Genomic DNA, 13,911 nt, shown 5'->3' with positions numbered 1-13,911 from the left:
AGCCAGAAATTGCAAAAGGAGTAAAACAATAAGAGTGAACACATACATATTCGTAATATCAAACAGAAATTGGGTCAGATTTGTTTAACTGTTTCAGCATTGTTGTTGTTACGCTAGTTGCGTGTATGTGCCCAACTTTCATTGTTTGGCTTGGCCCAAATTTCATGTTTGGTTTAAGCCCGGCTCAATTTCTGCTTTTGGCCCGACGTTTGACAAGTTGTTTGGCTTATGCAACCCAGCGGGGGGTGGCTTGGATTATGGGAGGAGCAGTTGCACCAGGTGCAATTGCATTGTCCCAGACTTCTTTCGGCGGCTGGTTTCTTTCTTTCTTTCTCTTAATAATTTCCGCATACTTGGCTCACCGAAAATGAAAGCAAAGATTTGGCACTGGCATTACTCAAACGAAACTTGAATACTCTTTGTGCCTTCAAATTAAAAATAAAATAGTGTAGCAATATAACAATAAATATTATTAGTAATACAATTAAAATGATAATGTAAGCTTACAAAATCAAACATAAAGATTTTCCTATAAAATAATATTCAAATGCAAGAAAAGATTTGGCAGTGGCTGCTTCCATATAAAAATGGAATAATTTACGTACATAGCTATAAACCATTATTATAACGATAAGATACAATTAATAAATATTATTAGTAATTTAAATAAAACTGTAATGTAGGCTACTATATCAAATATTAAGCATTCGGAGCATCCCGGAGGATGCGCATATAGACTCAGGATTTTAAGTTTTTCACAAAACTATTTCATAAAGAATCTTCCCTAAAATTTTTTATCATAAGCTATTATTAACTGAAATAATATTATTTAATAATATTTCATATTCCGCTTCTTTTTTACAAAGAAATCTCTTTGGTTGGCATTGGTACTCAAATACTTAAAGATAGAGTGATAATTCACCATTTCGGCAAAACTGGAAAAACTCGAACATTTCCCCAACTCCACAAGCTGCATTTCCCAACCTACTTTCCTGCTGCACATCAAGAAATATCATAACCGAGGAGAAAATCAAATGTACGGTAGATGTGCATAGATGTAAGGCAAACTTTGCATCAGTGACGAGGAAAAATCTCATTTTCCGTAGCGGTAGTTGGAGCGTTAACAATCCAAGTGCCGCTTGCGAGTGTTTACTGTGGATTGGATTACGATTGCGTAACTCCGGCGACGGCTACGTGATCTGGTCGAAGTGTTTTCAAACGGGTCCCGGCAACTTGGCCAACTGACTGATTGAACCACTCTTTGATGGAAAGAAAAAAAACACTTCAGTGAATTATTCTTATTAGTGGAGGCCTCTGCACAGTTATTGAAAATGGATTTCCTCTATGCGGATTTGATTTCCTTACTTCACTTTTCTCTAAATGTTAACCTGGCTAAAGACACGTGCTCCATGCCAGCGATTGATAACCGATTTGGCAAACACGAGCATAGGCATTCAACTTCAATGGTGATAATTAACTGGGCCAACAAAGCAAATGGTGAATGGCGGGATTGGCCAAGCGGTGTTAGATGTGTCCGTTTATTGTTGGAACTAGTTCACATTTGTATTAAGTGAAATAATTGATCTAAAATAATTAAGGAGCAAATGTTAAATGTTACCATTCCCCCAACAACAATAATCTTAAACTTTAAGGTTTCATTGACCTCCTAATGAAAATTCTTAATTTTAAACACTTAATTATATTACTTGGCAAGCGAAAGCCGCTTAGAACTAAACTTTCGACTGTCTCCCGTTTTGATTTGTTTCACCTCAAGTTTTCACCTGATGCTGGTCGACCAACTTGGCCCCTTGACCCTCAACCCGGGCTAATCTAGGCAAAACCAATTGCTCAAATCACTTGCTCGCCCATTTAGGAAATCTGGCCATTTGTTCGCGGGACACCCGGCAACAGCTCACCTAACGGAAATGAGGTAATTGATATGCAAGCCAAGCGCCAAGCGCCAAAATAAAACCACTAACGTAAAGAGCATGGAAGGAAACACCGAAGAGCCAAGTGCGAAAAGATTTCATAACCCCTCATAATGGCACAGACGATGGGCGAAACATATGCCCGACTTTATATAGTCGCTCGACTTGGGGACTCCAAAAAGAGAGAGAGAGAGAAAGAGAGAGAGAAAGAGAGAGGGAGAGAGAGAGAGAGTGGAGCCTAGGCTGCGCCCTCCGCTTGGTGGGCCTCACTTTCACTTGCTGGTCTTTCTTCGGCTTCCGCACGAAACTTGGTCAAAATGCAAAACAAACTTGGCCCGCAAAAAAAAAACGCGAAACAGGCAGTGGCGCCGAAACAAGGGGCTTAAAGGCACATAATTTAAAAAGGGAAAATTCTTAAAAATGGTATGCTAAACTTTAAATATAATTCGACTTTTTAAATTGTAAACTTCTGTACTGAAACATATTAAATAATATATGCTTCTTACCAATCGCTATAGTAAATAATAATGAGAAATCTATAAGTTCAGGAATATTCTGCCATAATTTACCCTTTAAAAAACTAGTTTTTCATGAGGTAATAATTTGACTACCCCCCCTGGGAAATTCCCCAGCGCCTCTGGAGCCAAAAATCCACACTGGGGAGTGTAAGCTTTACACAACAAGTGATTTCTGGGGGCCTACACTTGAGGTTCGGCCAGCGCTGCTCTTTGTTTACGTTTACGTTTACTTTGGAGTTAACGTTTGTTGTTAACGTTGTTTTTTGTGCGGCGCTTTGGCGGCTTTAAGCGGCCGCAGGTCGCTTCAGTCAGTCCAAGACTTTAAGCGCACCAAGTCGCCTTCGCCTGCCGCTCCACTCAAAATAAAGCCGAGACTTTCGGAGACCTGCCCATATAGTGGAGTTACTATTACGATATATTACCCAATAGTCGGCGGCCATGAATCTGCGGTATATCTGCACTGTGACTCTCGTGCCGACGCTCTGCGTGCTGCTGGTGCTTCTGCTGGAGTTCGTGGAGGAGGGCCTGGCCCAGAATGCGGATCCCCTCTTCGAGCTTCCCGTCCAGCTGGTTGGGTTTCCCGTAATCGTGCTTTCCGTCCGCCTGTCCCAGTTCGCCAAGAAATTGGCCTACTCCCTCAGTCCCAGTAAGTTTGGAGCCCATCGCAATAAGCTCTTAATTCCATCGCCCATCGAGTGAAAGTTAAAATATTTTGTGCATAAATTAAGTGTTTTGCATTGTGTAAATCGGTGCAGGAATTTTATGGAGAAATTTCAAAAATTTCCAAAATTAAGCAGTCGAATTTTTGGGCATTGTTACATTGCACTGAATGAAGTGGAGTGGCTTGAAATAGTAATTATGGGTAAAACACTAAAGTGTGGCAAAATACCTCTATAATTAATCCACATTTGTTGTGGCCACTTATCTTTTGAACGCTTTTTAATATCCCAAAATTAAAACTATAACTTGAGTGGAAAAACGAATTAAATGCAATGCACAATGTGGCTAAAAAAGTAACCTTTTGGTTTGCATTTGATTTATAGAATATTACGATTAGATAATGCCATTCAAAGTGTTTTTTATTAATTCACATTTGATAAAGATTAACCATCCCTACATAAATAATTTATGTACCCTTCAGTACTTATGTATAATGCAAAATGCAAATAGGTTTCATAGTACACTCTGCCCATTGAGGCATATCAACCCATTTGGTAAATACATGTCCACTGCTGATTGTTGTGACTTGTTGCTCATTGCTTTGGACGGTAAAAACCTGATCTGCAAGTGCGATGACAAAAGCGGCTGCCAACTATCGTGCTCGTCCACTTAGCCGACAAAATGTGAAATGGGGTCAAGGCTGTCTGCAAGCCAGTGGCTTCAGCCATACAAATTGCCACTCCGCCGAGCCGGAAACCAAATATCACAGATAGATGTGGACAGCTGAGCCGATAAGCTTTTGGCATGAGTAACCAGGGAAATACCCCGAAACTCCAATAATTATCCGAACTTTTCGGACAACTTTGAAGCTCAGCTGAAGAAAGTTGGTGGAGGGGGAAAAATCAATTTGCAAAGGGAGACAAGTAAAAAGATGTTATTAGTTCAATAGCCTATGAAAATTATGCATTAAAAGCTTAATTAATAGTTTTTAAGCAAAATAGTTGCCATGTAGGAAGCATAATTTATAACAGTTTGTTAATTTCATTTATCAATTGAGTAAAGTTGGCATATCTACCCCCCAACTGCTCATAATCCTTTTTAAAAGAGAATTTATTTATTAAGCGAATCAAGGAAATAAATGTGAATAAAAGTGACTACTTTTCGAATAGGTACATATAGATCTCGCAGCAGAAGGGACCTCGCCCACCCGCTGGCTCTTGATGCTGAGCTGGCTCAGAAACAGATCCTGGGTGAGTTCGGACCCCAAGCCTGCATCCTGGAGGAGCCGTGCCGTGTCCACGCCTCTCGGTATTCCGGCAGCTCTGATGGCCGATTCCCCGATGGAAAAGCAAAGCCACATGCTGCCTGGTCGGAGGTGTTGAGGTAGGTTACAGATTCCAAAAAAAAGGAATTTGCTACTACTAACCCAAGAATTATTTAGTTATTAATCAAACGCATGCCTCTAAGGTGGTTGCTTTAAATATATTAATATACTATACAACCTCTTGGCTTTGGGAATGAATACATACTTTCTTACTAATTTAATTAGTTCAGATATTCAATATACTAAGTGATTAAACAGAATCCCTTTCTGCATAGATTGAGTTTCTTAAAGTATGAGTTTTTCGTATATGATGCCCTGAATTTATGAATACAATTTGGTAACCTTGAATTTCTTAAGGATGTGCTTTTCATCCCATTTATCATACATACCCTTGTCTTAAGGAAAAACAAGAGGGTCCTCGGTGTAATCAGCGCTTTCGAGTACTTTTTCCCTATTCCTGCTCAAGTGAAGCGGCGCTGACTTTATGGCAACTCACTCAACTCAAACTGGCAGTAACAACTTGAACTTCAGTTGGATTTGGTTCCATTGCTGTTCTGCGATTGCATCTCTTATGGCCACGTTTGTAGTTTGGCGCTGCTGCAGTTGTCATTTGGCAAATGAATGGCTTGTTTTTAGCTAAAGCAAAATGTTTTCCAATCAATTTTTATATCTCCTTGTTGTCGCTGTCTCATCCTGGAGTTCGCAGTTCGCAGTTCGCCGTTTGCTCATTGTCATTGGCATTGCTAACTCATCTGTGCATAATTTAATGTAACCCAGGACTCCCCAAGTTTAAAAGTGCATGTCACGAGTTGGACTCCGACTTTGGATTTCAATTTGTAAGTTTACATAAATTTAGTTTGGCTTGCCAGTTCCTGATGAGTTGGTTGTCCTCGCAGCTTGCCATTGTCATGGTAATGCTGGAAGACATCAAGTTATTCTTCTCACCCGTCAAAAGTATCCAGATAACCCCTGCTAACTGCTGTGATTCATAATTAATGCGCTTGTCAGCAGTGCAGTGTCTTCCTTGATTTTTTCATCGGCGCTTTTCCGCAATAAAAGAAAGGAAGCTTGGCTGGTCAGTGGTAGTAAAACATTTTTACTGTTGCCACCAGTTTTCCATTTTGAAATACTCGCATTTTTAAGGCTTACAAGACGAACAAAGGGCAGCTTAAAGAAAAGCTCCTTAGAAGGGCCCTTTGGCAGACGTGTCGTATGCGTAACATTTTCTCGTTTGGCCACTCTCCATTTATTCTACTTAATATTTTGTGATATCGCAAAAAGGTTTCCACATGCATCTGACACTTTCACACTTAATGTGCAAAAATCTTCACCCTTCATCCCAACACCCAAAATGGACAAAAGTTGTTTGGCCAACGTGTCAAGAGCAAATATTCAAAATTATTTTTGAAATGTTCGTCTGTCTGAGCCCTCAGCCCTCACCTTCATTCCTGACCCCTGACCTGTCCTGACCTGAGTCTCGAACTGAGACTGGTTTTGGTTTTTGTTTAGTTTTCGTTGCGCTGCAAATGTAATTGGCATTAGAAGAAGTTCTCTGCAACTCGACGTGTTTTGTAATAATAAATATGATTAAAGTTTTTGATTAAATTTATGAAAGTGCCCAGTGGGGAATGGCATGCCAATGCCGTTTCTCCTTCAGGTTTTGGTCAGTTTTCCACGTCTCATTGTTGTTTCTACCCGCTTGATTTTCCGGAGGGCAGCTGCAGATGTGTTTGTAACTGAGTTGATTAAATTATGCCACTGCAGACGTGTGAAATTCGAGCTGTCCATGGGTCCATAGGTGTGAAGCAAAGGGTTCTGCGGCGGAATGGGATGTTATCACATAGTAATCAGAAGGGTCCTGTCCGAAAAGGCCACATATGCAATTTTGTACAGAATGGAAAAGGCAATATAGTACACATATTTGTGCACATTATAAATAACTGAGTTCGTTTCTAGAGATAAGTTTAATGGAGAGGTGTGTTAATATATACATTTACTTTACTTTGTAGTTTGCTGATTAGAGAAGATTATTATTCACCTGAATAACTTTTTATCTATCCAAAGCTTTAATAATTTTCTTTCTTTTTATAATTCGGTATATTTCGAATTAAAAATATGTTATAATTATTTATACTTACAAAAAATATTGATCACTGAAAGTAAAGCCCGGAAGAATAGTGACTTTAATCAACCGCAACTTTCTACCCTGCTTGATACACAACTGCTTCAACACATTACCCCCTTATAAGCATCATTCAGTCCCGACCATTATGCAAATAACCCAAGTGAAACCCACTCCCCACCAACACACACTTTGCATTGTGAAGGAAAACTCTTCCTTTGGGGCTGCTGTTGAAAATTGCTTTTGTTTTTAGTTCAGGGATGGAGCCTCTGTTGTTATGTGTGCATATTACCCACTTACTTATGAGTAATTATTTCTGTAATCCGCTTTCCGATTCCCCTGATTCTGCCTGGCTTGACATGCAACACGGATATCCATATCCAACGGCCAACAGGAACTACAAAGTGCAATCGGGCGTCAGTGGGATGAAGCAGTGGTACCTGCTCTCCCTCTTCATCGGCGATGCTGTGCGGGATGTGCCGCTCTGCAAGCATCTGGCCAAAAGGATGCCCTGTCCAGGAGTCGGACCTCTGCCGGCGCCCCAGCCACGATGAAGATCTGCTCGGTCGGTTCCGCCTCCTCGGGGGGCATTTCGCAACTAGGAGGAAGGAGGAAGGCATTTCGCAACTAGGAGGAAGGAGGAAGGAGGAAGGGAGCAGGAGCAACCGGATGGAGTCCCCTTAGTCAGTCGCATCGGACATCTTTGTTAATCATCCATCTCTCGGCACTCACATCCAGCATCCATGTGCTGTCCTCGTACACCCCATCATATTGTTGTACTTTTAGTTGATTTTAAGGGTTTTAATTTAAACGAACGCCCGCCAACAGACGTAGGCGCTTAGATTTATGAGTAAGCAAATAAATAAACAAGCCAGTTGCAAAAAATCAACCCAAATTTGTGTGTTCCTATGCCGGGACATGTCTGGAGTCCCTCAATTTTCCACTCGGACAATGCATTTCCCATTCCCCCGCATTTTCCCGCCGCCGAGTAAAGAAGCGCAAAATTGATACGCCAAAAAGCATGCAGCAAAAAATTCGGGCCGTCTGCAACGCCACTCGCAATTTGTTGACGCAGGGCATTAAGATGCAGGGGAATGGGCTTCCAAAATACCCTGTAAATGGTATGGCTGCATCTGCATATACATTAAACACATTTACTAAAGATTTATTGTTTATAAATATGTAAAAAAGTGGACAGTTTGTATGTAATTCTTTAAAAATTAAAATTTTTAAACTGCAATATCTGAGTTTCTTTTTGAAGTCCGTCAAATAGTTAGAATCTAATAAGCAATCAATTGCTTTAAGCTACACTTTTGTTTTTGGCCAAGTATCATATAGTCGTCGTTTTCTCTACGCTATTTGATTCAAAGTTTTCTTTTCGTACTCCCCCATTTCCCACATTTCCTTTTAGAATAGCAAACCAAAAAACAAAGCGGGTCCGATTCCCCAAACACAAACACAAACACTTTGAATCCCCAATCCCGTGTTTCCCATTTATTAACTCGTTGCATATGGTTTGCATACAAACGGCGGCTGCTGTCGGCGTCCCGAGTGCTGTAAATAAAATAAGACGACAGCAACTGCAGCAACAAATGTCGCCGGGAGCTTTCCCTTTTCCATGGCAACGCCGACAACGCTGACAACCCTGGTCGCCTGTGCCGCCGCACAGAAGTATGCTGCACTTTTTGTGCACTTGTGAATTTTCTGGGTGATTTTCCTGCTGACAAACGCTCGACCATTTGGGAAAACGCTGTCGGGTAAAAAGAATAAATTTATTTCAGGCTGCTCCTGGGGCTTCAACTAGAATTGCCTTGCCACTGAATTCTTTTTCGTACCCTGTATATTAATTGGAGGCAATATACAAATAAATAAATAAATACAAATATAAGATAGACACACAGAGACTCTAAAAATCTATTAATAATAAGAAGAAATTTATTCATACTCATATGTCTTTTTATGTGTTTGACATTCTTACGAGGGTATTTTCTATTTCACCTAAATAATCTGAATAAATTTTTTGGCATTTTTCCATTTTCATTATTGTCCCGGTTTATAACATTTAATTTTTCAAACGTATTTCTGCTTGCCGCTAGATTTATGCGGCAATTCCGCTGCCAGCGGAATTCACTTGTTGAAACAATGGTCGCCGTTGGAGAAAGTAGTTCTTTTTGCATACTCTCGGTTGATTGAATTGTGTTTTATTAATAAATAAGTGTTTAAAGAGTTAAATATTTACAGACTTATGTAACTAAGTGGTGGCCTGCCTCTGTGTGGGTCTTCAAAGTTAACCCATAATAACATTAACTTTTGTAAACGCAAAGATAGGAAACTTAGACAATACAAATACAAATCAACGCGGATCTAGTTAAACTACAAAGAAATGTAACATTGAGCGTAAAACTAGTCGATTTTGGAAAATTATGTACAATTATATATTTTCTAGACCCATTTCAGAGTCACTTAGGCTAACCAGTTTTAAGATACACCTTACTGCCATCTGGGCGTATGTAGTACTCGTTTACTCCCTGCGAGTTGGTAACATAAATATTTTTGTCATCTTCGTACTGGGGCTTCTTATTTTGACTGCTGCCGTAACGATTATCGCTGATGTAGTTTGCATTGGGATAGTTGTATTGGGGTCTCTCGTTTGTGGGATTCTCGAAGCGAACCGTGTTTCCCGGCATATATTCTCCGTAGTTCAGGGTGTTGAAGCCACCCTCCAATCGGTAGTGGTTGTGGGGCCTATGCTCATCGCTCACCATGAAGCGATCCTCCTTGGGCTCCCCAACCTCATTGTATTCATAGGTGGGTGCATAGGTGGGCCGATTCAGGATCTTGCCCTTGCGAATGTGCTGTTCATAGTGATCGGGGAAGATAACACGAGCTCCTCGCTGCGGAGGAGCTGCATCATCGTAAACCGCATTTGGAACGGGACTCTCATCCTTAAAGGACTGTTGGTTATATTGCGCCTCGCGAATGCGCAGAATCTGAGCCTGTTCCCTGCGGATTTTATCTTCCCGAAGTTTCTCCCTGCGAACTTCCTCTTCCCGGAGTTGTTCATCTAGGTACTGTTGTTCCTTGATTTGATCTTCCCGGATCAGTTCTTCCTTGATTTGTTGTTCCCTGATTTGCTCCTCCAGGATTCTTGCCTCCCTCAGTTCAGCTTCTCTGAACAATTCCTCCTCTCTGATCCTTTCCTCTTCCAGCCTCTGCTCGTCCAGATGTTCGTTGGTGTCCCTAAACACAATCCTCTTCCCTCTGCGCTTGTCCACGCCCAAGTCCGATTGTGAGAGGCCATTGGGAAGCACAACTTTCCATCCATCCATGAATGATAATTCCTTGCCACGTCGAACATTTTCAGATGGTTCATCGCGGTCTACCGGAAATTTCAGTTTTCGTTGCGCAGCATCCCGGTTAAACTCCCGGATTACATCCGCTGGTGTGGCATCCGGAAACCGGATAGATCCTTCTTCGAGTTGTTCCTCGCTTTGAATGTCCTTGAAGTTAACCACCCGACTTTCTCCTCCATCCTCGGGAAACTGAAGGACTCCTATGAGTTCTGTGTGCGCTTTGGCAGCTTCCTCCTCTTCATCGTCCTGAAACTTCACCAGCTGACTCGTTTGGGTGTCCAGGTTGTCCTCTTCGTCATGGAAGTCGTCATCCAAATCGATGCTCCTCCTTCTCCTCCGCTGGTACTCCACTCCGTTTAGGTATTCGGATAGCACCTGGGTGAAAAAGCTTCCAATTCCACTGGTTATATCCGTGGAAGGACGTTTGGTGGGACGCGGTGCTGGTCGTGGGGTGGTGTAACTTTGACCTCCACCACCTCCTGTCAACGCAGAAAGAATGCTAAATAGGGATCCCGACTCGCCTTCTGCTTGCTGGGAGGCCACTGGTTTTTCCTCTGGCTCACTGAAGAACTTGAAAAATCCGCCGCGATGGTTGTTTAAATAATGAATGATTTCCATCTGTTAATAAAGACGTTTTTCATGAATAAGAATGAATTCAAAGTAAAAGAGGTGTAAGCAAAGTAAAAGTTTCAAGTAATAATTGTTTATCTCATTTCTTTGGCTTGCAAATTTTCTATAACTTAGGAATACTTACATCATTTTTGGGACATTTTACGTAGGTCTGAATGCAGCTTTTCTCTCCACCACTCAATCCAAGAAGGGCAGCTCTTCCGTAAATGAGAGCAGGTGATGCCACTGGAAAGCCAGCGAGAAAACTGCAATAAAAAGTTAAGGAAATTAGTTATTATATCATAAGACCTTAAAATCATTTTTAATATATCACTCTTTAAATTAGGAAGCTTAAGAAATGCTATTTATTAATAATAAGGTTACTCCTTTGATAGATTCGTCTTATATGAAGTGTTTATAGCTCAGTGTGGGGAATTGTTCTCCCTAACTAAATACAAGCTGCCAGAAAAAGTATGTTTCCATTATGTTTATTTTCCTAAAGCCTGGCTAGATGTTCAGTAGCTGCTACCATTGAACAATGATGGCTACCCTAGCATCGCTCGACTTGCAGGAATATTTCACCCCTTAAGCTTCTTCTATAGTTACACAAGTAATGCAACTCCACCTGCCCTTTGGACTGTCTGTAGGCCGCTTATAAAACTTAATTGACTCGAAGCCAAGAATTTGCCAAAGCCAAAACAATTTCAATTTACAATGGGCACTATCGCAACGCCCTTCCCATTTCCCATTCTCCGTGGAAAATCCCCACCAGACGTAGCTCATTTAATGGAACAATCAATATGGTCTGCAAGGCAGTAATGAAGTCTAATCCCATTTAACGCTGCACCACAGAACCAAGGTGCCCCCATCTGCCTCAAAATGCAAATTTAATAATATTTACTCACAACTAAAGTCCCCTGCAAAATGGGGACCTGTCCCATTAACACTGAGAACAAATTCTACTATTAATGCGGAAGAGGTGTATCATAAAATGTTTTAAAATAATATTATTAAGTGATCTGTCTTTAAATTGTATAAGCAAATGTCTGATTTAAAGGACAACAATCTATTTAAGTAAATGATATATTAAGTGAGTAAATTATACATATACTTGTATAATTGGTAAAAGTACATATTTATTTATAATTAAAAGTTCTATAGATAATTGTCAGATATACCTTTTGTTTCTTATGAAAATAAATGTTAGGAATGTTATTTCATATTATTGGTTATTTCTCGCAGTGCAACCAGTTTGTGCTCCCCCCACCCTGCAATACTCACTTGGTTATGGCCGGGGAGGTAACGAATCCGGGCAATTGGCCACGTAACGTTTGACCGGCAATCATCTGGCAGAGCACCTTGGGCACGCACTGCAAATCGTCGTTGCGAGCGATGTTCTCCAGTGCCCTAATGAGCTGTGTGTTGGGCGGTCGACTTGCTCCCCCCAACAGTCCACCGGATTGCTGTCCTGCTCCGCCTTGCGTGCCGGCGAAAGCGCCGAGGAGACTGCCTAATGGGCTGGACGACTGCGAGGACGCGGAGGGTGAGGAGGAGGAGGAGCCACCGCCGCCGCCCAGGAGGAGATTCGTAAATTGTGGTGCGTACAGCGAGGCCAGGGTGGCCAATCCGCCGCCCACTCCGCCGCCGGAGCCACCAGCCGGTGACTGAGTGGCAGGACGATAGTTGAACTGCTGCTGCTGCTGCTGCGGCTGCTGGAAGTGCTGGGACTGCGGTGGTGGTATCTCGCCAATTTGGTACTCGTAGTAATTGTGTCCTGGTCTGGGCCGCTGGGGTGGTCCTGTCGCAGGACCTCCTGCTCCTCCGTTCTGGGGGTAGTACTGATAGTTTCCAAACTGCGGCTGAATCTGCACGTAGGAAAATAATTTACTGATTAATATAATATTAAATAGAATATTTTTAAATATTTAATATATTCTTGAAACTATACCAAAATCTATTCAATTTTATTTTGAAAATTACTTACTTATTTGGCTAATTATTTCTTAGAACTTCTTCGATTATACTTAAAATCATTTGTTTTGAAATAGAAACTTTTTCTTGGTGTACCTGGTTTGGATGCTGTATTTGTGCCTGCTGTGGGTTTGGCCGCTGCGAATAATTATCGAAGTTGTTTGCATAATTAGACGAGCCTGGAGGTGGCACTCCACCTGCTCCACCTGCTCCACTTGCTGCTCCTAATCCTGCTGCTCCCCCTCGATTTGGCTTGATGTCTTGGCGTTGGTACAGCGGTCGCTGCTTTGGCTGCTGGGGCACAAAATTGGAAGTTTGCTCGGCCGCATAGCTGGGCGGTGGGTAATCATGGCTATCATAGGAGATTTTGTGAGCGGCGGTGGTGGGTGGTGGTGGCAGCGAGGGCGGCGGCCTTGTGGGGCGTCGATACGAGGGGGCGGGGCTTTCGTCGAAGACGTAGCCAGGTCGCTTTAGATATACATCCTCCACGTGGCCAGGATGCTGCTGCTGTTGCTGCTGCTGGTGGTTCGGTTGGTGACTCCCCACCAGCAGGGAAGATTGCACGGTATAGACCTGATCATCTTGGACTGGCTGCTCACGTTGATATTGAATTATAGGAGGCGGCGTGGGTGTGTAGCCGTAGTTCTGCTGGGTGTACGGATCCAGGTAGCTAACTACCGGCGTTGTGGGCAGCGGTGTGCTCTGAAACAGCGAGTGCGACTCCTGGGGAAAGGAGAACTGCTTGTCCAATGCCACCTGCTGTCCCGGAGAACTTGGAAGTTCGTGCTTGTAGTTCGGTTCCAAATAGCTCGGCGGATATCGGGTGTATCCAGACTGGGGCATCACGTCCGAGGGCGTGAAGTCCAGCATTTGGGAGGGTCTAAATCCTCCGCCCGTTGTCACTCTGGCTGAGGTTTCGGGAAAACTCTGAGCAACTGAAGCTTCTTCTGAGGGAAAGAAGTTTTTCAGCTTCACGGATATCTGTTCTTCCTCACTGCAAAAAATTATGAGTATTAAAGTAGTGTCTCTAACAGTGTCTCTTTCAAGCACAAATAAATGCTGCAAAATAAATCAAAACACATTTCCTAATAAATGTTTAGTTTAATGATCTAAAACTTTATGGAAATGAGGAGTTTTTTGTAGTTATCGGAATAAGCATTCCTCTTCGAAGTGAATTATTCAAAATAAGGACATGAAAAATATTTGCAACAGAGGCTTAGGGACATTTGCATAATCAGGAGAGCTCAATCAACTTACCCGTTGCCATTTCTTATGCACGACACGTCGAGGACTAATGCGATAATTATAATTGCAATTTTCCATTGCACACTTCGCGGCTGCCATAGCAATTGCATTTTGCGGATGGAGTTTGAGGAAAATGTGGAAAATCCCGCTGCTCACGTCAGCGATTCATAAGCTCAAGTCA

General features: G+C 42.1%; 2 protein-coding genes across 2 annotated transcripts; one reads left to right on the top strand and one right to left on the bottom strand.

Moving 5' to 3' along the window:
• The first annotated feature begins 2,747 nt into the window (after positions 1–2,747).
• On the top strand, positions 2,748–7,441 carry LOC120450063. The gene is made up of 4 exons (XM_039632835.2): positions 2,748–3,092; positions 4,276–4,489; positions 6,947–7,138; positions 7,198–7,441. The coding sequence occupies exons 1-3, from the start codon at positions 2,885–2,887 to the stop codon at positions 7,104–7,106; spliced, it is 582 nt and encodes a 193-aa protein (XP_039488769.1). The 5' UTR covers positions 2,748–2,884; the 3' UTR covers positions 7,107–7,138; positions 7,198–7,441.
• Positions 7,442–9,020: 1,579 nt separating this feature from the next.
• LOC120448885 lies at positions 9,021–13,911 on the bottom strand. Its single transcript, XM_039631101.2, has 5 exons — positions 13,743–13,911; positions 12,582–13,479; positions 11,796–12,379; positions 10,660–10,780; positions 9,021–10,523 (listed from the first exon to the last, which is right to left on the bottom strand). Exons 1-5 carry the CDS (start codon positions 13,838–13,840, stop codon positions 9,021–9,023), a joined length of 3,204 nt encoding a protein of 1,067 aa, XP_039487035.2. The 5' UTR covers positions 13,841–13,911.

The sequence above is a fragment of the Drosophila santomea genome, chromosome 3L (assembly GCF_016746245.2).
Source record: "Drosophila santomea strain STO CAGO 1482 chromosome 3L, Prin_Dsan_1.1, whole genome shotgun sequence".
In the NCBI taxonomy this organism is placed as follows: domain Eukaryota; kingdom Metazoa; phylum Arthropoda; class Insecta; order Diptera; family Drosophilidae; genus Drosophila; species Drosophila santomea.
The sequence above is the reverse complement of the archived record's forward strand: the minus strand, read 5'-3'. Positions and strand labels throughout refer to the sequence as shown.